The following is a 25052-nucleotide window of genomic DNA, read 5'->3' as shown; positions in this document are numbered from 1 at the left end:
AAGAGCCCGCAAACAGTAGCGGGTAACGACAAGTAGACAGAAAACGCACACGTGAAGCAAATGTACATAACCAGCTGGGGGAAGGCGGGAGGGTAGGAAGTACCTGATCCGGAGGAGAGGGCCGCAATTTTAATTCAGTGGTCGCGGAAGCCTCCAGGAGGAGGTGCCCTCTCACTAGAGAGCAGGATATGTAGAATGGAGGGCTTACCAGGGACGGTCCCTGAGGTGGGCACAGAGCTGGCATGGTCAAGGAGGAGAAGGAGGCTAGAGAGGACTGACGGGTGGAGAGGAAATGAGCTCAGAGACGTAAAGAACACGAGACTGGCAGATTTCGTAGGTCCTGGCATGCCACCATCAAGACCTTGGTGTGAATGTGATAGAGATAGCAGCCCCTACCAGCTCTGAGCTGAGAAGTAATGGCCCCCGGGACTGTGTCAGGAGGAGGCTCCTACTGGGTATGATGGGAATAGTCTGTGGGGGACTCCTGAGAGAAGTTGGGTGAGGAGTACCCGCAATAAGTCAGGTGGAAGAAGGTGAAAGGTCAGGCCAGGCAGATGCAGCCGGAGTATGGAGAAGAGCCATGTTGGAGACGTTCCTAAGGTTGTGCCAACCCCAGATTTTTCTCATGAATGAGATGAGGGATGTTAGCAGACGAAGAGCTCCAGGGCTGCCATTTAGTGAGACGGTAATGACTTCATGTAGAGAAGGCCTAGCAGAGACAAACCAGGTGCCTGCGTGCTTTATAGGAGACACAGAGACAGCTTGATACATGAGCGAGCTGAGAGTTGGAGGAGGCGTTTGGGTTGGAGATCTACGTGTACGATAAATACGAAGGACACAAATGAGCATAGAAGGAGTTATGCTTTCTCGATTGGAATCTGAGGAGAGGACACAGGTGTAGCTAGGTACGGAGGAAGAAAACCAGGGGAGGTAATATAGAGTGGCCACATGAGGCTCTTTCCCAGGGGGGAACGTCAGGTTTGTCCAGCATGGCACATAGGTCAAAATAGCACAAGGAATTAGAACTGATCATTGGAATTCATCATGCAGAACAGGGCTTCTTAGACTTTTTCTACCTGTGACCTCTTTACGCCTCTCCTAGTTTCATCTATATTGCAACTGACAGGACAAAGGGTTTACTTCAGATCACAGTTTTAGGCTGTAGTATGTTGAATCAGGGTAGTCAGTGTGGAGGAAAACTTGAAACACCTAGATACACCGCCTCCTCAGTCAACAGCAGAGGGAGAACACACACGTGTGATTATTACGCAGCTCGGGTTCTCTCTTACACAGTCCTGGACCTAAACCCAGAAAATGATGCCACTTGCAGTGGGCTGAGTCTTCCCAGGCAATTAATGTAATCAAGACGGTCCCCCACAGACAAGCCTACAGGCAATCTGATCTAGCCAAACCCTCACTTTCTTCCCAGATGATTCTAAATTATGTCACATTGACAATTAAAACTAATCAGTACAGTGTCTGAGTTTTTAATGACCCTGTGTAAATAAGTATATGAAATAAGTATATAGATCAGACATTTATTAGTAACAAATCATATTCTACTTTAAGATCATTCTTTGGTATACATATAAATTAATATTTATTAAAGACTAAGGCAAGTTTGTATACTAAATGACATGAGTATGATTATCGCGCAGCTCAACAATTCATGTATATGCTAATTTGTGCTGCTTGTATACTTATGGGTATGGGGCCACAAAGTCGACTCAGTGGGTCACTCAAAAAGAGAACACGAACTTGGGAGGGGTTGGGGAGGTGGGGGTGTGTCTGGGAAGATTTCAGAGAGGAGGGGGTTAACTATGATCAAAATATGTTGTATACACATATGAAGGATTCAACGGATAAAGATATTATTTAAAACAGATTAGATATACTCATTTGATACATAAGAAAGGGTAATTATTAAAAACCTTTGTTTTCTATAATGGAATCATTATGTTTCCATAAAAGCAGAAAACATGTGTACAGTAAAAAAGCCACAGTGTGTAGGAGAGTGGCCTCAATACAAGCGTGGGCATTCAGACAGCGTTCTTTGGCGCCGTGGGGTGACGGCCCACTGGGTACAGAGCTCTGAGTGGTGGGTCTACAGAGAAGTTACTCGGTATAACCTGGGGAAGCACTGTGGGGACACCTTAAATCTGAAGTGCTTTGTAGCTCTTGTGAGTTCAGAAACCTACCACTGCCAGGGTTCAGCTCTAAAACCCCACCTGGGCTGTGACCCACAGTCGAAGAAGCTTTGATGTAGACAGGGGTCACTGGTGGCCTTGTGAATTCCACGAGAAGACTACATTAGTAGTAAGTACAGGCGGGTACTGGGAGGTGTTTCTTTCAGTAAAGTGGAGAAACAGGATAGACGCTACTAGGGAAGTGGGCTGTGGAGATGATTTTTTTTTTCTTTTTAAATTGGTGTTTTGCCTGCATGTATGTCTGTGTGAGAGAATTGGATCTTGGAATTACAGTTGTTAGCTGCCATGTGGGCGCTGGGAATTGAACCCGGGTCCTCTGGAAGAGCAGCCAGTGCTCTTAACCACTGAGCCACCTCTCCAGCCCATGGAGATGATTTTTTTTTTAAAGGATGGGAATTACCACAGTGCATTGGAACATGAACGGGAAAGATCCATCGGAGAAGATACGACGGATGAGCACGTGACCTGGGAGGACCTGGAAAGGCTGGGGGCTGAAGGAGCAGAGCATGAGCCATGGCTGCTGAGTATGGGTGGCGAATTCAGACTCCTTTGTAGCTGCTGGTACTTGGCATTGGAGGTGAAACAGAGTCAAGACAGAGAGGAGACAGTGGGGAGGATGTTGGGTTTGACACTGGCAGGGAGAGCTGGGGAGTGGATGAGCCATCGATGGTAATGATGGGGATGAAGGCGATAACAAAGGACAGTACCAAGTCATACACGCTCTGGGCAAAACAAAGCCACTCCAGTGGGAGAGGTGGAGAAGTCTGAGACTTTACTGGTGGCTGTTTGGTTCAGGCTCCGTAATACATGTGAAGGGCACATCAACAGATGGGAGCAGGCACCCCTCATGGTCTCTAAGCTGTGGGCACCTGATTAAGCAGTCCTGTCATCTAAGGATGTCCAAGTGGCCTCACCTTGGTGATAATGTCCCGACCTCTGCTCTGAGGGTTTCACGAGGACATTACGGTCCTGTGACGATCTGAGGAGGCTGCAGAAGGGTTGAAGACCCAGAAGTCGCTTCCTTGAGCTAAACCTTGCCTCCCTCGTTTCCTGTTGAAGTTGGCAACCCCCTCTGAGCCCCTTTGGAGCCTCGTGTAAACTAGCTCGTATCTTCCCGATACACTAGACTTAAACTAACTGGCATGTGTCATGTTGTCTGCAGCAATTAACCCAGCTGATACAGCGTACAAGAGAAGAGGGTTTTTCAAACACTCAACAGGCTACGAGTCTTTGAAATACAGGTTTTGGGGGAAGGAACCGTCATTATCCATCTCTGGAAAGAAGTCCCCATTCCAGCATGTCTGGCATGCCAACAAGAAAAACATGCTCAACAAGAAATCTGATGGCCTTGCTTTGGAAGTGAGAGCTCCAGGGATCCAAACAAGATGTGAAAAATTAACTTAGAGAAGAGTTTTAAATTCTTGAATGGTCTCCAATGAATTAAGACCTTGACCTCAAGCTATTGTGGCAATGATTTATTATTGTTGGCCACTCTGGCCTTAAACAATCGATGGGTTATTTCTGTCCCCGTTTGCTTTTGTAACATAAAAGGAGGAATCCTCAGACCTTGAATTATGAGACGGCACTAGCCCAGCTTTATCAAGAGGACATGCACAATGCTCACAGACCGCCAGTCACCTCAGAGTGACCAGTTTCTGTGGGATGTCAAGCAGAGAGACCACATAGGCAGGCACAGCGCCACAGCTGGAGAACTACCGCCTTTTGTCAGTGTCGTAGTTCACAAGACTAGTCTCTCTCTCTCTCATGTGCAAATGCCAAAGAACCAGGCCAGGGACATCTGAACTTATGCCAGGCCCCCACAACATGGGCCTCTGTCACTTAATCAAGCAGTAAGGTCATTCCTGGGTTTTCATAGTCAAATGATTCCAGCGTGGTTCAAAGATTGAGGAAAGCCAGGCACCTTCCAGGGTAGAATGTGAACTCAAAAAATTTTAAAAAGAAACCTCAAAGTTGTTTTCGTTCTTTCTCTCGAGCTAGAACTCTATAACCAAAACAGTAGGTTGCTGCTCCCTAAGTTATTCTTAGAAATGAAACGAAAATACAGTTTGCTAGCATGGGGCCGGGTACTGTCAAACAAGCCTTTCGGAGACTTCACAGGAATTGATGAGAGGGACACTTTCAGAGATGAGGGAATCATGAGAGAGCGCGCAGGAGGTCGGGTGAGAACCCAGGAGAGCCTCTCATGCCTACAAAGCCCCTCCTCTCCACTGCCACTCATGTCCTTTAGTCCTGTCTGCCTTGGTACCAGGAGGTCCTTCCTGATGTCTTGTGAATAACAAATGTCCCTGTTGTAAACTCACCAGTGTCTTGAATTCTTATCAGCTCTACTCAGAACATTACCAGGGTAGGTACATACTAATTTTTGAAATTAATTTTTAAGATTTTTTTCATACATTTAAATAATTAAACATGATCATTTATACCACTGATTTCTCATTTCAACTCCCCTACCCAACTTCATATTCTCTCTCTCTCTCTCTCTCTCTCTCTCTCTCTCTCTCAATTCCCTCAATTGCTTTGACAAAACCATGATCAAGGCAACTTGCATTTAATTAGGGCTTACAACCCAAGAGGGTTAGGGTCCATGGCCATCGCGGCTAGGAGCCTGGCCCTAGAGCATCAGTGAACACTCACATGCAATCCACAGTCACCAGGAAGGGGAGGGAGGGGGAGGGAGGTCAGTAACTGGGATGGCACAAGCTTTTGAAACCTCACAGCCCAACCTTGTAGCCCGACACCTCCTCCACCAAAGCCACGACCCCCAATCCTTCCCAAACATTTCCACCAACCGAGGACTCAACATTCCAATATATGACCCTATGGGGCATCTGCATCCGAACCACCACGCCCACTAAACCCACTTGGCAATACATGTGTAAGGGTATGGGGGCCGGTGCTAGGAAACCAACTTCCAGACTTGACGTGGTTACGGGTATACTCAGGATGTCACATGAGCTGTTGTTACCTGTATAGGGTCAATACAAACCAAATTCCAGCACAGGTGAGGATCTTTCCAGGTCCCATCCCTTACTGAGGAGCTACTGACTAGCTAGCTCTGGGGGAGGGAGAATCACTGTGTTTGTAGGTGTGGCTCCTGGAATACCTCACATGCTAACTTGGGCCAGGGAACTGTATTTCCACTGTCAGGGTCTAACCGCTGGGGGACAGAGGCCTCTGTCTTAGATTGCTCATCACTGCACTCCCAGGGGCAGAATTGGTTCTAGTACCAACTTTCTAAGGGAATATAATTTCCTGACAATCAGGGAGATTGCTCTTCAACAAATGAGAACACCATTAAATGTCCCAAACGGAACTGCTGTGTCCATCGTTTAATCCTTAAGTGGGACATCAGAGGTCAGCCTCTCTCGAGCAAGGGAGTTCTACGAGCCTCACCACTGAGTGAGCAACCCCCAACAACTCCACAGCAGACCTGCAGCTCAACCTTCCCATTGCCCGGAAGGAGAAGCTGAGTCTGAGGGAGAACCCACTCAGCTGAGGTCACCCAGCCATGCCGGGTCTGAGCTGGAGCTAGTGTCAAGTGTCCTATGCTCTCCATGCATGGGCTCTCCCGTAATGAGCTCCATCAGGAAGGGCTCTGGCAAGAAGGGTTCTTTTAATGACATCTGAGTAGGACAGGACTCCGTGAAGGACAAGCTTCTGCGGCAGCCCTGCCAAGAGTTTCAAACAATGGTGCACAGTTTGTGTGCCAGACATTCCGCGGGGGCTTGTTTATTTATTGAAGAACAGTCTTTCTAATTTTCAAGGAATTTTATCCTCTGATAAATTTTCTCATTAATTCTAATTTTCTAGCGCAGCCTTTTAAGCGGGTCATGTTCTTCTGAACATAGATTTCTTTGGTATTTTCACATGAAAGTCATCATTAATAGTCACCAAAAGATTGAAACCATACTGTTTCTATAAGGCCCAGCTTCTAGAACTTTCATTGCTTGACCAACACATATTGCCTATTTTTTTTTTAAATTAGAAATTCTTCCAGAATGTGTCTTTGTATTGTGTTATCTGTATGGGTGTCTTGCCTGCGTGCACGTCTGTGTATTGCATGCATGCCTAGTGTCCATGAGGTCCAGTTTCCCTGGAACTAGAATTATGGACAGTTGTGAGCTACCATGTGGGTGCTGGGCAGTGAATCTGAGATCTCTGGAAAATCAGTCAGGGTTCTTAACCATCGATTCATCATCTCTGCAGCCCTACTAATACATGTTAAAGCAACTATTTTTTTTGGATGTGTTAAGGGTTCCTAACTCTTTAGCATAAATTCATTCACTGTTCCCAGTGTCAGGTGTGGCTGGCCAAGTGGGAGCGCTGGGCGTGAGGCACTGGGTCCTTGGCTTTTATGTTATCCGTGACTTCTGCTGAATCCCTAAGGGAAAAGAACTCCACGACTTCTATCCAGACAAACCGTTCTAAAGATTCAACAGGAAGAAACTAAAGTGGCTGAAGGGCATCCCATGATTGATCCCACCCCCCACCCCGGATAATTTTGATACTTTTAAATGTTCCTAAAGACCTAAATTGTGACCTTACCTGGCGGAATAAGCTATCTGCCCTAAAACATGCTTTCCTCTTGCTGCTGGCATCACAGTGGCCTAAGTGAAGGGCGACGCTGACTACTCAAGTTTACCAAGTGCACCCAAGTCAAGCATAACCATCAAAATTATCGCTAAAGAGAATTTCCCAGTTACAACCACAGGAAATGCAAAGTAAATCAAGCTTGTCACTTAAGAAAATATCAGCTCGAAGGCTGGGGATGTGGCTCAGTGGGAGAGTGCTCTCACAGTGTGTGGAAGGCTCGAGGCTTAATCCCAGCACCGGAAAGAAAAGACACAGTGATGTATTCATCTCCTAAAAACTCACTTGTAAATTATCAAGTAAGGTGAGTGTGGAGGGGATCTGGAAGGGGCTGGAGGAGGGGAAGGAACATGGCCAAAATAGGTTGCATGAAAAATGCACAAAACAAATGAAACAGCCTCCTGAGTATTAAGAAATGGCAAAAGAGAGAAGGCATCTGTGTGAGTTTTCCCACAGAGTAACTTTTTAATTTTACCTAAACCTGATGTTCAAGGCTTACCCATCAGGCAAGTGACAACTACTGGTCACACATGATGTGCTGGGAAAAGTGAGCAGGGGCATCTTAGCATGGGGCACTCCAGGAGCAGGTGACCTCCAAAAGTCACACAGGCAAGGAGACTGGGGAGCAAGCAACTGATGAGGGCTGTGCCATCAAGCCCGTGACTTCTCTGGGTCCCGGAACTTAATTATTCAAGAGAATACTCCGGGCCCATGAAGAACACAATGCTCAGAGCCATCCCATCAGGGGTGGAAGATGATCTTTGCACTTATTCTAGGCAGCCACTGACTGAGGGCTGTTGTTGCAAGGGAAGGTGTCACCCACCCCAAGTACCTCTGATGGACAGAAGAGATGCAGTTCCTGGTAGCAGAATCTGGCCAGAAACTCAGGGAATGGATGGATGGAAGGGGTCTAGGGAGCAAGGCTCTGCCTGCTCCAAGGTCCTCTGCAAGTGCTCTCAATGGGAAATAGCCTGTGGATGAAGCCCGTCACAAGAAAGAGACTTTACCCGGTAATAGTGTTACATCTGTAAAAGAGGGGTCCAGGCTCCTTGTGGAAGGAGCCCCAGGTTCTGGATAACACATAACCTCATTTTCATGGTCCACAGGTGATTTCCACAGGGGTACATCCCAGGTACCATAGTTTCAGTCCCTTTTCTGTGTGTTCATGACAGAGCACATGTATGTGTCATCCACATTGAGGATAGTTGCAGAGGCCCTAGAAGCAGGCAGAGCCTTAAGCCTTAGAAACATAAGGTACTAGCTGTTGGTTACTGTGCTCTCTCTGGGGAAACTGACTAAGGATCAAAGTCAGAAGAATGAGATGGCAGGCAACAGCACCAGCAAGCTCCCTGCGGGACCCTAGGGAGGCAGCTGCAGACACCTCCAAGACACAGACAACATGCAGTCCTAGAATGTAGCTATGGCCGTCACTCCTCAGATGCTGTTTACATGGAGGGGCCGAGAACTCTCGTGGTCAAGTCTGCATGCACTTCTCAGTTATCCCAGAGCCCCCTGGATTTCTTGTGGAAGCATTTCTATTCTAAGCCACATTTTGGACTTCTCTGTCACACTGGCAACTGCTCTTTGTAGAAAATTACTGATCTGTGGCCAACAACACAAAAATCCACTCCCAGACTTTCGTCATTACATCGAGAGTTAAAAGCTGGCGACATCAGCCTGCAGGGGTGGGATATCAACGTGGCGTCATCAAATATGCCATGACAAGAGTCATGAAGACCAAGACCGAGACATGAGAGGTAAATGATAAAAACTATCTCTAGAACAGAGGGAGGAAAACACGCCCATGTTTATGACCGCGTATTACGGGGTGGAACTATAGAGTCTCAGGAACTGTCGGTGCTGAAGGTTGTCAGAATTGAGGCCGGGCTAACATCTTCTTCCTTCTGCAGTTCCAGGCAGCAGGGATTAAATAAGGCTAGTGGCTTATTAACTTATTTCATCGACAATGGCAGGACTACTTAACCTCATCCCATGGGCACCAGGGTTCAAATCCACATTTCTCAAAAGCCATATAGGAAAACAGCCTGGGCCAGCCAGTTCACTAGACAGAATTAAACCAGAAAGTAGCAGCTGGGTGGTGGTGGTGCACACCTTTAATCCCAGTACTCGGGAGGCAGAGGCAAAGGCAGGCGGATCTTTGTGAGTTCAAGATCAGTCTGGTCTACAAAGCTACACAGAGAAACCCTGCCTCAAAAAATAAAAACAAAACAAACCACCAATAAACAAACAACAACAAAAACCAGAAAGTAGCACCAGGCATGGTGGTATATACCCTAATGCCCTAAATCCGGATCATTTGAGGTGGGAAGGTCCACCTTGAATCTGGGCCACACCTTCCGCTGTCCCTATAAGCACGGGGAAGACAGAAGCCTTTGCTCTTCGCCTGCTTGACCCCACTCTCACTGGTAACTTCATTCCTTCACTGGTATTAAAAGTCACTTCTTTCAGAGTCCAGCATATACAGAAGACTGGCTGAGACAACTACTTTACTGAACAACTATTGCAATCTTGGATTTTATATCAGGAGGCAGCCTTTGTTGAAATAATTGACCCATAACCTGTAAGCCACTCTAATAAGTCCCATATATATATATATACATATATATATATGTATGTATGTATGTATGTATATGTATATGTATATGTATATGTATATGTATATGTATATGAAAATATATATCCATTCTATCAGTTCTGTTTCTCTAGGGAACCCAAACTAATACAGTTTATAAGGTTTACATTTTATTATGGTTTCAGGCATTCTCTACTAGTCTTGGGATATATTCCCTGAGGATTATGGACACAACTTTCATGTCTATACCTTCTGTATTCTCAACAACGCATAAATCCAAAGCAGCATCATTAGATAGAATGTACTATGTATATATGTAAATGACAACTTTCGCCAGCAGTGTACTGTGATGGGCTTTGCCTCTGGCCATGATGGTTGAAACCTTGCCAGTCTCACGCACTGGACAGACCCACAGGGCACTCAGCTCCAGCTGGAGATGGAGGGCTCTGTAAGGCTCCACCCCAATACTTGCAGTGCTTCTGAGATGGCTCCTGGGGCTGGAGATCTGGACAGAAAACCCATGTATACGAAGGTAGAAATACTTTTTACCTTCCTTACATGTACCCACCTGGGCCGGTGGTATGTGTGAACAGTGAAGTAAAACACGTTTACTGAAGAGAAATGCATCCAAACAGCGGTTCCCCCAGCAAGGTTTGGAGGAGTACAGTCAGTCCACGTGACTTAGACGTAACTGTGCTCATGTCTCTGGTGACTCTGGCTGTAGAACCAGCTCATTCAGTAACTCACATAATGATAGGGTCAGGACTCACACCAACAACCTTGTTTCTTCTAACCAGGAAACTCAGCAAGCCAGAGGTCCCACCCCACCCTGTCCCTTGGTCCCTCTAGGTGGCTCAAGTGTTTCCTGCCCCATCTGTGTAAATGTTGAAAGAAACGCGGCTTCCCCGATAGCAGAGGAATTCTGAGCCTCATCAGCCTTTACCTCCGGAGTTTCCAGAATCCTGAAGTCTTGGGACATCTGGAATGAATCAGGTTCATTCCCTGTAACAACTGGATTAAGGACTAAAATCCTTCAGTGGGGGGAAGGGACAGAAGCAGAGGAGTTCCTAAGATCTGTGGGCTGTTTGGAGGTCTGGTGTCAGGAGGGAGGCAGGGGCCTGTGTAGGGTTGCTGAGGCCCAATGCCACACCAAACTTTGCCACACACACACACCTGCGCTTCTTGGGTAAGCCTACCAGCCTGGTGACTGAAGAGATCAAGGCCCCTTGATGAGTTCTCTTTTAGGACACAATATTTCCCAGTGGGTGGCATCAAATGACAACAGCTTTAAAATATGTATCCAGCAAGTTTTCCTAACTGTGCATCCTTCTTGCTGTGAAGGGAGGGTGCTCCAGGGGACCAGGACCCCCAAGCTCTTTTCCCCAGTCTCTGGGTCCCAGAAGCCCCGCAAGTGTGAATAGGCATAGGCAGCTGCAGCCTCATGACCACAGTGTGGCTGCCCACACATGCCACCACAGCCTCTTTGAGCCTGTGTTTGCTTAAGCTCACAGACGTTCATGTGGAATTCCCTAAGTCCCAGTCACCACAGGTGCTGCTGGGAACCACAGGGAGGGCCTGTGCCTTTTAAGTTTGGCTACATGATTTTAAGACACAACTTAGCCTCAAAAGAAGACTCATGCCAGGTGGCGGCGGAACACGTCTTTAATCTCAGCACTTGGGAGGCAGAGGCAGGAAGATCTTTGTAAGTTCAAAGGCCAGCCTGGTCTACAGAGTGAGTGCCAGGATAGGCTCCAAAGTTTCACAGATCAACTCCATCTTGAAAACCAAAAAGGGAAAGAAGAAGGAGAAGAAGGAGAAGGAGAAGAAAAAGAAGAAGAAGAAGAAGAAGAAGAAGAAGAAGAAGAAGAAGAAGAAGAAGAAGAAGAAGAGGAAGAAGAGACCCATTTTTAGATATTACAATACTTTGGGAACATGATCTTGTCACACCCAATCTTTACCCACACGCAGGGGAAATTTCTAGAACATGTTTCTAACCTGGTGTTGTGCTGCCGCATCCCATTGGCAGTGCAGTGACACAAAGTGGCTCCTTCTAAAAATGATGCATGGGACGGAAAGGGGGTTAACGAAGAAATCAAGTATGCAAAAATAGATGGTCATTATGTTGAACAAATGTGTGATCTAGCAACATCATGCTTCCTAAAATAGCATAGTAAACGATAAGATGTGGGAGAAGATTTGAAATTTGCCACAACCCTGAGTCAGGGACAAATGACATTTCAAAATACCTACAGTATCACCCAAAAGCATCTGTCATTTCTGTGTGTGACAAAGTCACAAGTCTTGCTCGTGTCACTGTGACTTCCTGCCCACAGCCACACTTGGATAAAATGCTAATTTTCTCTTTGAAGCTGATGAAAATCGGTATGTGACTGTTATCCTGACTGAGCTCACAGACCCTATGAATTCCAGCCTGGATCTCCCACAGGGCATGAAGTGCAGGCTGAGAAAGCTCGTGCTCTGTGGGACATCATGGTGGGGGCCTGTTCCAGGGTGGGGAGGAGAAGCTGTGATGGAGGGGGGAGAGGGGAGGAGGGAGAGGAGAGGGGAGGGGGAAGAGGGAAGAGGGGACAGGGGAAGAAAGATGACAAGGGAATTTTTAAAGGGCATTTAATAATAAAATCAGCAGCTAGAGCTGATCTCCTTCACTGCAACCCCCCTGCATTAACAACAATGTCACCCCAACCCTCCCCCTGCATTACAACGTCACCCCAACCCTCCCCCCTGCATTAACAACATCACCCCAACCCTCCCCCTGCATTAACAACAATGTCACCCCAACCCTCCCCCTGCATTAACAACATCACCCCAACCCTCCCCCTGCATTAACAACAACATCACCCCAACCCTCCCCCTGCATTAACAACAACATCACCCCAAACCTCCCCCTGCATTAACAACAACATCACCCCAACCCTCCCCCTGTATTAACAACAACATCACCCCAACCCTCCCCCTGCATTAACCCTATCACCCCTGCATTAACAACAAGGTCACCCAACCCTCCCCCTGCATTAACAACAACATCACCCCAATCCTCCCCCTGCATTAACAACAAGGTCACCCAACCCTTCCCAGGCATTAACAACATCACCCCAACCCTCCCCCTGCATTAACCCTCCCACCCATGCACTAACAACAAGCCCCCTTCCTCCCCAAGCCCTGGAGGGCTGAAGTGAGAACCTTCTCCCTCTTGGCTTAGGAGGTCAGAGGGTTTGCCTGCTTCCACACCAGAAGAAAAATGAAGAACTTAATTTTTTTCTTTTTTCTCCCCTTGAAGAAAAATAGGTGTTAACTGAGACCCTGTTCAAACCTCATTACTACAGAAAACTTCCTGAAAAAATGTCTGGGACTCCCGGCAAGGCTGATGGTTCCAAATGGGCATCTGTGTTCCCTCCCATAATGGGAGTTTTTTTTTTTTTTTTGGTTGCCCCCGAGTAGGCGCATTTACAGAGGGAGCATCTCCCACGAGGGTGGTCCTCTGCTTGCATCCTGTGGATATGGTCAGTCCCTCCAGTCAGGACGGAATCCCAAAGATCCAAGACCTATGCACCAACCTGAAAGAACCTCTCCATCCCATCCTTCCAATTCTAAGGCAAATTAAAAATCCCGTGAACAACTGTCCCACCGTCAGTGTCCGATAAATCCACTGGATTAGCTTTCTTTTTGAAATTCAGAGTTCTACAAAGATGTATAACTCCCAAGCATCTCAGTGCAGGCTCTGAGGATGCACAACCTATGTCACAGTGATTGGGTGGTTCTGTGGGAACCCGGCAGGCAGCCTGAGCACGCTATGGTCCTAGCTCTTGGTCTGGCCCATGAGAGTGTATGGAACACCAGTGGTGCTATCTCGTTAGTCTTTACTGTCATCCATTGCTCAGCGGTTGGGAAGAGGAGTAACTGCTTTGTTGGTAGACCACAGTAACTCTCTGAACTCGAGGAGGGCAGGTAGTCATTAGTACAATGCAGCAGGCAGTGTGTTCTGTTCATTGGCAAACAGGGGACTTGGATGTGGTGCCAACAGCATCCACCGAGCTCACCATGCTCAGATTGAGACCTAGAAGGGGGTCAGGGACACAGGCTGGTACAATCGGGAAGTCTTCTTATGTGGTTCCCACCCTCCCACTGAAGTGAAATATGATTCATGGGCATCCCTTGTTTTACCTTTGGCTCATTGAGGGGGTGGTTATACAGCCATTGACCACAGGGGACAAATAGAAAGGCCCATCCTCATCTACCTCTGGTTATACCCAGTGGCCAGACCAAATTTGGGACAGAAGCTACTGAGAGAGTTGTGTGCAGGACAAGAAAAGGCTTGGGGAGAAGGGGAGGGTGTGGGCTTGCAGAAAACAAAGTAACTGCACAGTGGAATATTTGTTTACATAGGTAAAGTGTGCTACATTTGTTTGCGCTGCATTTGCTTACCTGTGTAAAGAAGTGTTACATTTGGGTTAATTAAATAAAATTAACCTAGGCTCAGAGAGGCAGGGTTAGCAACTAGTTCACAGGAAGCCGCAGGGAGGAACTTATCACACGTGGAAGGAGAGAGACTTTGGGTGCACCAGCAAAGAAAGAGAGTTAGCCAGTTGCTACTCCAGTTCTCTGAGCCCATGCAAGTTTTCACTCTAGCTTTTGAATCTCCAGTTTTGTTAGAACAACAGAGGTTTAGTTAAAGCTGCCTTTAGTGGCAGCAACAAAGCCATTGTCTGAGGGGACAGAATTTCCCCAGTCTATGTCCTTAGGGGCTGGCTGCTAGTAGTTTAATGTCCAGCCACTGGGAGGAAGGTAAAACAGCATTTTGGCGCCCAATGTGGGGCACACATTTCTACAGAGGGCCAGAGAAAGCTGGAGGGTTGGGGGTTGGGGGAGAAAAACAAAACAAAAAACAGCATGGTTTCCCAGTAACCCAGTGTTCAGCTTTGCCTCACAGTGAGCACTTGAGCTGCTGGCATTTTAAGTACAAACAAGAAGCTAAATTGTTGCCACAGTGCGGGGACCAACTTCCTAGAGCTGGGGTGGTTAAACGCAGTCCCCAGTTAAACACTGCTCTCCGCCAGGCCCTATGGGACTGAATGAAGTTCGCTCTCTCAGACCCAAGTGGGAAGGGTCCAGCCTGCCAGAGGCCAGCCAGACAAGAAGGAGGGGGGGGTTACCAGCCAGCCAGACACTGAGGAAGCAGGAAAGCAGGGTGGACAGTATGTAGATGAGGTAAATGAGTCTCTGGGCAGCACATAGATCAATAGAAATTTAAGTTAAATAAATAAAATAAGTAAGATACCTAGAAATAAGCCTAAGCTAAGGCCAAGAATTCATAATTAATAATGTCTCCATGTCACTGTTTGGGGGCTGGTGGTTCAAGAAAGTCTAGTATACTTCATAATTTGTTCCCCTACCCACCCACAACTACAGGTCTGCCCTGCTGTGGTAAGTCTAGTGTTTGGTGGCAAGTGACACAATCATTTGCAAACCATCTTAGCAAAGATGCATCGTGCAAAGTGGGAAGGTGTGGGGACTCTGGGGTGGGGGGGACCATTCACTTGATATGCCTCTTGCTTGGGTCCAGTTATTAGGACAACAGCCCTGTCACCACAACCCTGCTGGAGAGGCTCTGACACAGAAACCTCCCATGGGTGGCTATATTTAAAAGCCAAAGAAAACATTGTCAAATAAAAATTTACCAGGCAAGCATTGCTGGAGTTGATGGGGTTCCATGTGTGCATGCCATCCACCCCTCTGTGGTTGCTATGGTTACTGCCTCAGTCCTCCTTCAGTACCCTTCGAAGGATCCCTGTTTTCTAGCATCCAGGAAGTAGAAGGTGGAACAGTCCCATCATATTCCCAACAGTGGGAAGTGCTGCCCATGAAGTTCTTCTTCGGGTCGGGTTTCTGCTGTTCATAACATGCGTGAAAGGTACCCTCAATGTTTTGAGTCTACCCGGCAAAAGGTTGGGTCCAGTTCTTTGGGTGGTAGAGTCCCCTCTCTCCCATCCTCAGCCTCAACACATAGGGAAACAAACAACATTCACCAGGAATTTCCAAGTCATTTCACCTTGAGATAGGCCAGGTCCCCCAAAATACAATGGCCATAAAGACAAGGGACATTAGTCTAAATGACAAAACACAGGGCTTGGGAGCCACCAAGTATTTTCCTTGCCTCTGCCATTCAGGTTTTGACCTCGGCTGAGTGACTTCCAGACCGCTGGTCAGGCTGCTTTTGTTTCCTCAATAACATGAGCTCTCAAGCAAGGCACTTTCCCGAGCCTTAGAACCTTCTTCAGAGGTAAATCAGCCACATTTCAGTATTCTGAAGATCGATTTTTTTTTTTTTTTTTTGAGACAGTAGCTTCTAGCATCCTAAAACTCACTCTGTAGACTAGGCTGGTCTCAAACTCATAGAGATCCGTCTGCCTCCTGAGTGCTGGGGTCAGAGGCATGCACCTCTACATCTGGTCAACCAGGCACTTTTTGAATCGGTGAAATATGTATGAATTTATTAAATTCTGAAAATAGCCTTTCCTGGGACTGCAGTTATTTCTCCGTTTTCAAGATGAGGAGACAAAGTCACAGAGAAGCTAAAGGCCCTATCCAAAGTGACACAGCTGGCAAGACACCATGGAGCTTTGGTGTGCACAGAAGAACTTGTTTCACTTTTTAATTTTATGAGTGTGGCATTATTCCTATGTATATGTGTGCATAGCCAATACACAACTGGTGCCCATGGAGACCGGAAGAGGGTATTGGGTCTCCAGGGACTGGAGTTACAGACAAACTCCTGTGAGCCTCCGTGAGGAGCCATCTCTGCAGCCTCACATGGAGAACTTTGTGGGGTACCTAGGAAATAGTAGATGCTCAATAAATAGGAAAACCTCACTTCTGTTCTCCATGGTGTAGATGATGTTTCTGGCCACTTTTGAGGGTGCTCTTGAGATGGGGTGGTCCTCTCTACAAGCTGGTCCTTCATGGGTGGAGCTAGCCACCTTCCAGCCAGTTTAGGGAAACACTCTCTCGGTGCCCATGAAAGCAGTGTTACCAAGGTTACAGCCAGAGTATAATTATGTGACTGCAGATGGTTTGGACTTTGCAAATACTCCACAGTCTTTCCAAGGCCCTTAATTTGTAATTGGGGTCTGCTGTTAAGGAAGCCTTGATGTGTCCCACAATACCTGGTAGGGCGCATTAAAAGCAAACAAGTTTTCAGCTCAACTGCCCCAACCCATTTTCCTTTCTGTTCCTCTCCTTGTGATCGCACCTGATGTTTCCTTAGGTGTACGTGGACAGATGGACAGATCTCCTATGAACGGGACTGACCACCTGAACAATTTCATCCCTGCTTCTGGGTATTTGTGGATGCTGTGTCAGAGCATGGGGCTCGAACCTATTAAAGCTCTTGGAGTTTTAATTCAAGACATGGATGTCTAGGTGACCACAGACCTACGGAAACACACACTAGCCACAGAGAAAAATAATATCCAATGCAGGTAATATGGCAAAGGCCTCTGATCCCAGGCCTTGGGAGGCCGAGAGGTCTGCCTGGGCTCCTTAGTGAGTTCCCGTCTCAAAAGACAGAACAGGACAAAACCAGCAACTACATCCATGGTCCTGGCCGTTCTGGGTGACCCACTTCCTCCCCTCTACTTTCTTTTAAAATGTTTATTTATAATCACGTGCGTGTGTGAGTGTGTGAGTGTGTGTGTGAATGTGTGTGTGAGAGAGATGTGTGTGAGTGTGTGTGTGAGTGTGTGAGAAAGAGGTGTGTGAGAGAGTGTGTGTGAGTGTGTGAGAAAGAGGTGTGTGTGAGTGTGTGAGAAAGAGGTGTGTGAGAGTGTTGTGTGAGTGTGTGAGTGTGTGAGTGTGTGAGAAAGAGGTGTGTGAGTGTGTATGAGTGTGTGTGAGTGTGTATGAGTGTGTGAGTGTGTGTGAGAGTGTTACGAGTGTGTGTGAGAAAGAGGTGTGTGTGAGTGTGTGTATGAGTGTGTGTGAGTGTGTGAGAAAGAGGTGTGTGAGAGTGTGTGTGTGAGTGTGTGAGTGTGTGAGAAAGAGGTGTGTGAGTGTGTATGAGTGTGTGAGTGTGTGAGAGTGTTACGAGTGTGTGTGAGAAAGAGGTATGAGTGTGTGTGTGTGTGTGTGTGTGTGTTGGGGGGTGCACACATGAATGGAGGCGCCCAAAGAAGCATGAGGGAGGTGCCTGATGCCATGGTGCTGGAGTTACAGTCACTGTGAACTGGTAACTGAACTTGGGTCCTTAAGAGCAGTGCACACCCTTGATCAGTAAGCAGGTCTCTGGCCCATCCCTCCCCTCAGTCTGCCATAGCATCTTGCGCTGCAGTCTGCCCAGCACCTTCCCACACCCTTGTGCTTTAGCTTCCCATAGCGAGGGCGCAGAACCTGTGATAGCCAGGTTCTAGAGATGAATGAGAGGCCCCAGTTCTGCACAAAGCACCCTGGTGAAGTTTTGAGGAGCAGTGCAGACGGTCCCAGCAGCCCCCACAGGCTAACCCTGCCACGCAGCACGCGAGAGCCAGCTGATACCCATGCTTCAGGCCTTTTCCAGGCAGATGGAACTGAGATGGATAGAAAGAGTATAGACCCAAAGCTCCAGGTGTAACATACTGTTTTTGAATGCTGGAGACCAAATGACTCACCACTCTAACATCCTATGCCCTGGGTCCCCAAGCATGGCTCACTGAATCCCTGTTAGGGTTACTCTCCTCTTCTATCCTCCCCTGGCTTCAAGATGAAGTCCCATGGGTACCTTGTAATCCAACTCCTCTCTCGCCTTCTGCCTCGTCTCACGTCACGGGGGTCCAGATCTGTGCTCACACTTCACTTTACCCAGAGTGTCCCAACTCTCTCCACTCTCCTTGATATGGGGCCCCTGGAGATGCTCCCTGTAAGAGCCCTGTCCTCTCACACCCATCACCGCTAGCCCATCCCCGTCTTCTCACACCCGTCACCGCTGCCAGCTAGACTCCTGCCTAGACTACACAGACCAGGAGATCAGGACACATTCGCCATTCATCTCTGCAGCTGTTCATAGTACCTGCTCAAACAAGAAACGAGTGTGTGCTGCACTCCGGGCAGTAACGAATCACAGGTTAGTCAATAACCAGGAGAGCTCCCTCTGCCTCAAGGCACTAAACTGTACTGTACTAGAGCCTCGATCCCACCGATACCTTCTGGTTGTGCCTTCCCTCACAAGCCTGGCTCACAAGACTCTGGTTTCAGGTCTCCACTCACCTGGCTATGGATGGGTTTTTCCCCGAGACCTCCTGTGGGAAACCAGGGGCTGTAAGAGCGCCACAGAGGTTACTTTCATGGAAGATGTGGCTGTGGGAAGAGACCACAGTCCTGTAGGAAAACACCTCATCCCTAAGGAAGGGCATAGAGGTCTAAGGACACTGTGCTGAGGTCCAGACACCCAACCCAGAGAGGTTCCAGGGCTATGTCTCTGTCCCTAAGGTGATGAGATTCCAAGAAAGGCCAGATCCACCCAGAAAGTGTTATGATTTCAGGAGCCTACCCTGCTCTTCGTGGACCGCAGCAGATGGCATCATGATCTCCATCCTTTGCCCCCTCTGTGTCCGTGCCCTTTCCCATACATCTTGGAAACCCGCTCACTGAAGAGTCAAAATATTTTCCAGCCCTTGCCTTGAGTTTGGCTGTGTGACATGCTGTAGCAAACAGAACAAGGACAACGTAACAGTGTCCCAGTTCTGAGCCCAGACTAAGAGTCATCACTCCTTGGTGCTGGCCCTCAGATGAGTTTGACCTTCTCTAGCCCACTGGTTCCAGAGTCACAAAGCTAGGGCAGCTAGGCCTAGAATCCACCCCTCATCAGACTCAGATGCACGAAGGCATCTGCAGAGGCACAGTGGACTGTAGGCGACCTTCAGGTGACCTGCACATCCGTAAGGGGAAATGATCGCCACTTTGTGTCATTGTTCTCTCTTTCCCTCCTTCCCCATCCTCCACAGACACACACACACAGATACACACACAGAGACACACACAGACAGACACACACAGACACACACACACACCACACACACACACAGACACACACACACACAGAGACACACACAGACACACACACACAGACACACACACACACCACACACACACAGAGACACACACACACACACACACAGACAGACACACACAGACACACACACACCACACACACACAGACACACACACACAGACACACACACGCCACACACATACACCACACACACACACACCACACACACACCGCACACACACACACAGACACACACACAGACACACACACGCAGACACACACACACAGACACACACACGCAGACACACACACACAGACACCACACACACACAGACACACACAGACACACACACAGACACACACACAGACACACACACACAGACACACACACACAGACACACACACACACCACACACACACAGACACCACACACACAGACACACACACAGACATACACACACAGACACACACACACACCACACACACACAAACACACACACACACCACACACACACAGACACACACACACACACAGACACACAGACACACACACAGACACACACACAGACACACACACAGAGACACACACACACAGACACACACACACACCACACACACACAGACACACACCACACACACACAGACACACACACACCACACACACACAGACACACACACACACACACACACACACAGACACAGACACACACACACAGACACACACACAGACACCACACACACACACACACACACACACGGGGGGGGGCATGGCTGGGGGATATAACCCTATGAGTCCATTCAGGGTTACTTGTGTGTGTATGTGTTTAGTGCTAACCATTTAGGACTAGGTAGACTATTAGGAGGTTCATACCTAGGGAAGACTGGGGTGGGCCTTGTTTGATTGCTCCCATCCACACTGGGATGTGGACTGGTGATGTCACTGTGCAGGTCTTGTTTAGGTGACCATATCGGTAAGATGTCACAGGCAGCATTATCACACTTTGGGTTTTTCCTGCCATGCTTCTTTGACACTCTGGAAAGGTCAGCGATGGCAGCAACTGTCACCAAAAGTGCTTTTCAGCCACGGCCCTCGAGTTTTCCATCTTGCTGCACGGAAAGCACAATTCACAAGTGGCTAGCAAGGGCGCCAGGACTTTCCTAGCAATGCTTCACCATGGATCAAGTGGATATTTTCCTACCACATGAAGTCTTCTAGGATCCAAAATAAACTCCAGCATTTACAGTCTAGTTCAACATAAAAAGAAACTCCTGTATTTTCCCCAAAACACTTTTTTTGGAAGACATACCTAAAATTAAACTGAATGAGCTGATAATTCATGAACCGTCTTTAAAACCGATGTCTCTAACCACCCGGGAGGCTCCTCTCGCTGCTAAACAGCCCCATTATCCACTCTCCGAGTCTAAAGCAATTTCCTAAGCTTAGGAGAGCATGTGCCCCTGGAAGCCACCCATCCTTCCAGAGTCAAACCAGAGGCAATCAGCATCAATGGAAGAAGCGTTTGTGTGTGTACACTTAGGGTGGGGTTGGGACAGGATGCTGAGACTAAAGAAATGGAACCACTGTGCTTTCCCTTTGGTGAATAAAACATTTTAAACTCTGCAAGTAAAAGTGTGGGGCCTGCCAGGCCCTGGTGGCCCACACCTTTAATCCCAGAGCTCCAGGGGCAGAGGCAGAGGCAGGTGGATCTCTGTGAGTTTAAAGCCAGTATGGTCCACAGAATGGACTCCAGGGCAGGCTCCAAAGCTACACAGAGAACCCCTGTCTCGAAAAAGCAAGGCTCTGGCTTGGTGGACGGAGTGCTCGTCATGCAGGTACAAGGACCTTCAGTTCATTCCCATATGAAGGCTAGGCTTGGTGGTGTGCACTAGTCATTCTAACACCGTGGAGGTGGACACAGGTGGCCACAGGCTCACCTGGCCAACCAGTCTAGACTAGTCAGTGAGTTGTTCAAGGTTTCCAGGGTCACAGGGCCTGTGAGAGAAACCTGTCCCAGAAAACACATGTGATGTTGACCTGTGCATCCATGGGTACACATGTGAATGCATAGTCCCCTACACACACACAAACACAGGCAAACTCACACAAACCTATGCAAACACACCTAAACACACACAAACACAAACACACAAACACGCGCAAGCACACCTAAACACACGCAAACATACATACAACATACATACACAAATACACACAAACACGCAGACACACACACAAAAGTGACAACGACATAGCCTTGGAGCCAGACATGCTGGCACACATTTGTAATCCCAGCACTCTAGAGCTGAGGCAGGTGTGGTTTAGAAGCCAGCCTGAGCTATGAAAGACTTTATCTAAAGCAAACAAACAAAAGGTCCCAGGGTGTGTGTCATCACTGATTCACACTTAACTCTCAGTGTTTCAGGTAAGGGCAAGTACAGCCTCTTCCAATGCCTGTTAACACTGACGGTTGCTTTGAGAAGTGGCTACACATCCTGTAGAGGGGCTTCCTGGCCCAAAGCTAATATCTTTCAGAAGGTGCATTATAAAAGGAAACCATTGTCTGGCATGTGGCTGGCTCAGGACAAGCACCGTCATTCTAAAAGGAGATTAAAAGGTTGGCAAAGGGGAAACAGAAGGCTTTGGTGTGTTCATCCCTAGCCTTGGGGGCTTGGCAGACTATGGGAGGAAGCCCTGAAATAATAAAGAGACTGCTTGCATCAGTGGGCTGGCTGCCTGCCCCCTTCCTTCACCCCATCCTGCTTCAGAAACCATTCCGCTCCAATACAGACACCACTGTTAAATGACAGGAGGAAGGATGAAAGGGATTTTCACATAATACCACCTTAAGTCACATGAGACCAAGCCCAGAGGTCAAATGCTGGCAGTTTCCCATGGTGCAATGTAACCCAACGTAATAAATGACAAGTCCCCTCTCAACATGCAAATAAACAGAGATTGTAAGGAGCAGTCAATTGTGAGATGGGGTGTAACTGCAAACTGAACCCCAGCTAATCCCTCTGGTAGTATCTGCTATTGAATCTGTATTTTTAACATACATTCTAACCAACTCACAAAATATCCAGTACTGCTTATCCTTTCTTGTTGGGGAAATGTGAGCTTCCAGGCTTCTTGGAACAGTGTCTTGAAAGAAGAATGACTTACCTGGAAAGCAGCAGCTTTCCCCGAAGCTGCAGGTCGGCTGCACAGTCCTCAGATTGGCAGTTCCTTTCAAAAACTGTCTGTGGGAGAGAAAAACCAGAAGGTTGACACAGGATCTAAATGAATGAGTAATGGCCAACCACTGGCTTCCAAACCAGGTGTCTTCCCCGAGCCCTCCAGGCACTCCCCTCACAATCCCAAGAGGCCAGCTCCCTGGCACGTGGAGGGGACTTTCTCAGGGTTCAGGGAAGACCTGCCACCTGACACCATGAGTACATCTCTTCTTTGTCCTAATTCTCAGCTTCCTGGGAGCTTCAAGTAGTTCCTTCTAGAAGCATGCAGGAGGGGCTGGGTGGATGGCTCAGTCAGTAAGAACACTTCCTGTGCCGTCTCAGGACCTTGTTTGAATTCCCATCTCTCTCATGAAAGGCCAGCCATGGTCACGCACGACAGGTGACTTTCGGCCCGAGCTGGTCTAGGAATATCTTTTCGATGCTCTCAGATATCAGTGACCAACCACTGTGTAAAGTATACTGAGATGTCAGCCTCTCATTTCTCCCATGTTCTCTCTTAGGGAGGAAGGAACCATTTTCTGCAGGAGCAAGGGGGTCATGTTGCATTATAGTCGCAGAGGGACTGAGACTTGGGGCTGAGGACGCAAGAGGACAGGGATATTTTAGCAGCCAGTGGTAAGCAGAAAATGTCACCAGGGCTGGGCCTCAACAGTCGAAGCCTGGAGTTCAGTGTGTCAGTCAACGCTGGCCTGAGTTCCACAGGTCCAGGGATGCAGAGTGTCAGCTTGCCTGTGGAGGCTGACCATACAGTGGGGAGTGGCTCTGGCTGAGGTTGCTAGCCCTTTCCCCAAAGTATAAGAGGATGAGAGAATGTGCCCCTCCCTGTGGTCTCCACCTCCCTGGTGCTCTGATCTATGAGAGCATCCTCTCTACTAGACAACGGAGATCTCCCGCAGCACCCCCTACTCTTCTACCTCAGGAGGGTTTGGAAACTGCCCTTCGTTAGCTGTAATTTATCAAGCTTCCAACTCCTTCAAGGATACTGCTCAGTTGGTGAGGTTTTCTTCTCCCTCCTACCAAGGGTAGTTGTGGGTGATTTGTTCCCTTAGACTATCAGTTCATATGGCCTCTCAGGGTGCCAGTGTGACTCCAGCAAGCCTGTTGGCCAACAGAGAGTCTAGACTCTACCAGACAGGGTAATTTTGCCCATGGAAATTCATAATCCCATGCCACATTTCCAAAAGAATAAAGTGTCCTAGCCAGCATTCCCTTCCTTGATTATCATGGAAGTCTTGGGGAAAAAAGTAACTTCCTGTGTTCTTTTGGATCCTACCGAAGCAAGAAAAAGCCAAATTCCAAAGTGGCTTCAATAAATGGTTTCTCTGATGTCCCATAGCCACCAAGGAGGGAACAGGGTAAGAGGGTGTGGGGGTTGGGCAGATGTTCAGGGTAAGAAGAGGGTGTGGGGACTGTGCAGGTCCAAGGTGAAACCTTTGTTACTGTGTAATGACTTTCTTTGTGTGTAGGGATAGGTTGCGACTCAAAGTCCATTTTCCCTGATACTCAAGTTTTGTCTGATAAAATCTTTCTGTCCCCAGGAGCACCCTTGAATGAAAATGAGCCTTTTTTTTATGCATTTGTTTTTTGAAAATGAACTTTTTACAGACAGCATAGGATGACGTCTGGGAATGGGAAGAGATGGGACTGTGGGCGCTGTGGGACGTTACTTTAACTATGTAAAGGCCTATTACATTTGTTTAAGCCGCATTTGTTTAACTATGTAAAGATGTGTTACATTTGTTTATATTTGTTTAACAATGTAAAGATGTGCTGGCAAGCAGAGAGAATAAGTAGGAGGGGGAATCTAGGAGAGGCGGGGGGGGGGGGGGGCACTTGGGGCTAGTCAACTGGGTAGCTGCCAGCCAGACATGGAGGAAGCAGAAAAGTAGGACACACAGAATGAAAGAAAGGTAAAAAGCCCTGAGGCAAAATGTAGATGAAGAGAAAAAGGTTAAATTATGAGCTAGTGGGACACATATAATATAAGGCAGAATATTCATAACTAATAATAAGTTTCCATGTCTTGATTTGGGACCTGGTTGGTGGTTCAAGAGAGCGTGTTACAGGAGGAGGTGGGGATGGGACAAAGTGTGATGGAAAGAGGTAGAGACAAACAGATTTGCGTGGCTCCTTTAAGGGAGGTTTCCTGACTCACCATAGCGGCAAAAAACTACAAGGCTTCTAAGAAGTCCTGCTAACAACTAAATGGTGTGTACAAGAGTTGGCAATGGCAGTGACCACATTTCCAAGCCAACAGCATGTTGCTGGATGGCAGCATAGACCAAGGCTCTCAGTTCTGGTGGTAAAAGTACCCCCCCCCACACACACCATCTTGGATAGACCTTGGCTAATACAGCTGTGGCTTTCC

The 25052-nt window shown here is 47.8% G+C and overlaps 1 protein-coding gene across 1 annotated transcript in view; it reads right to left on the bottom strand.

Moving 5' to 3' along the window:
• Itga9 (integrin subunit alpha 9) overlaps positions 1–25052 on the bottom strand; it is a 289334-nt gene that overhangs the window by 95209 nt on the left and 169073 nt on the right. Inside the window, exon 17 of the mRNA XM_051202213.1 lies at positions 22614–22690. Within this exon, the coding sequence (XP_051058170.1) occupies positions 22614–22690 (77 nt within the window). The remainder of the gene's footprint in view (positions 1–22613; positions 22691–25052) is intronic.

This window comes from Phodopus roborovskii, unplaced genomic scaffold (genome assembly GCF_943737965.1).
Source record: "Phodopus roborovskii unplaced genomic scaffold, PHOROB, whole genome shotgun sequence".
Taxonomy (NCBI): domain Eukaryota; kingdom Metazoa; phylum Chordata; class Mammalia; order Rodentia; family Cricetidae; genus Phodopus; species Phodopus roborovskii.
This window is presented reverse-complemented; position numbering and strand designations above follow the sequence as displayed.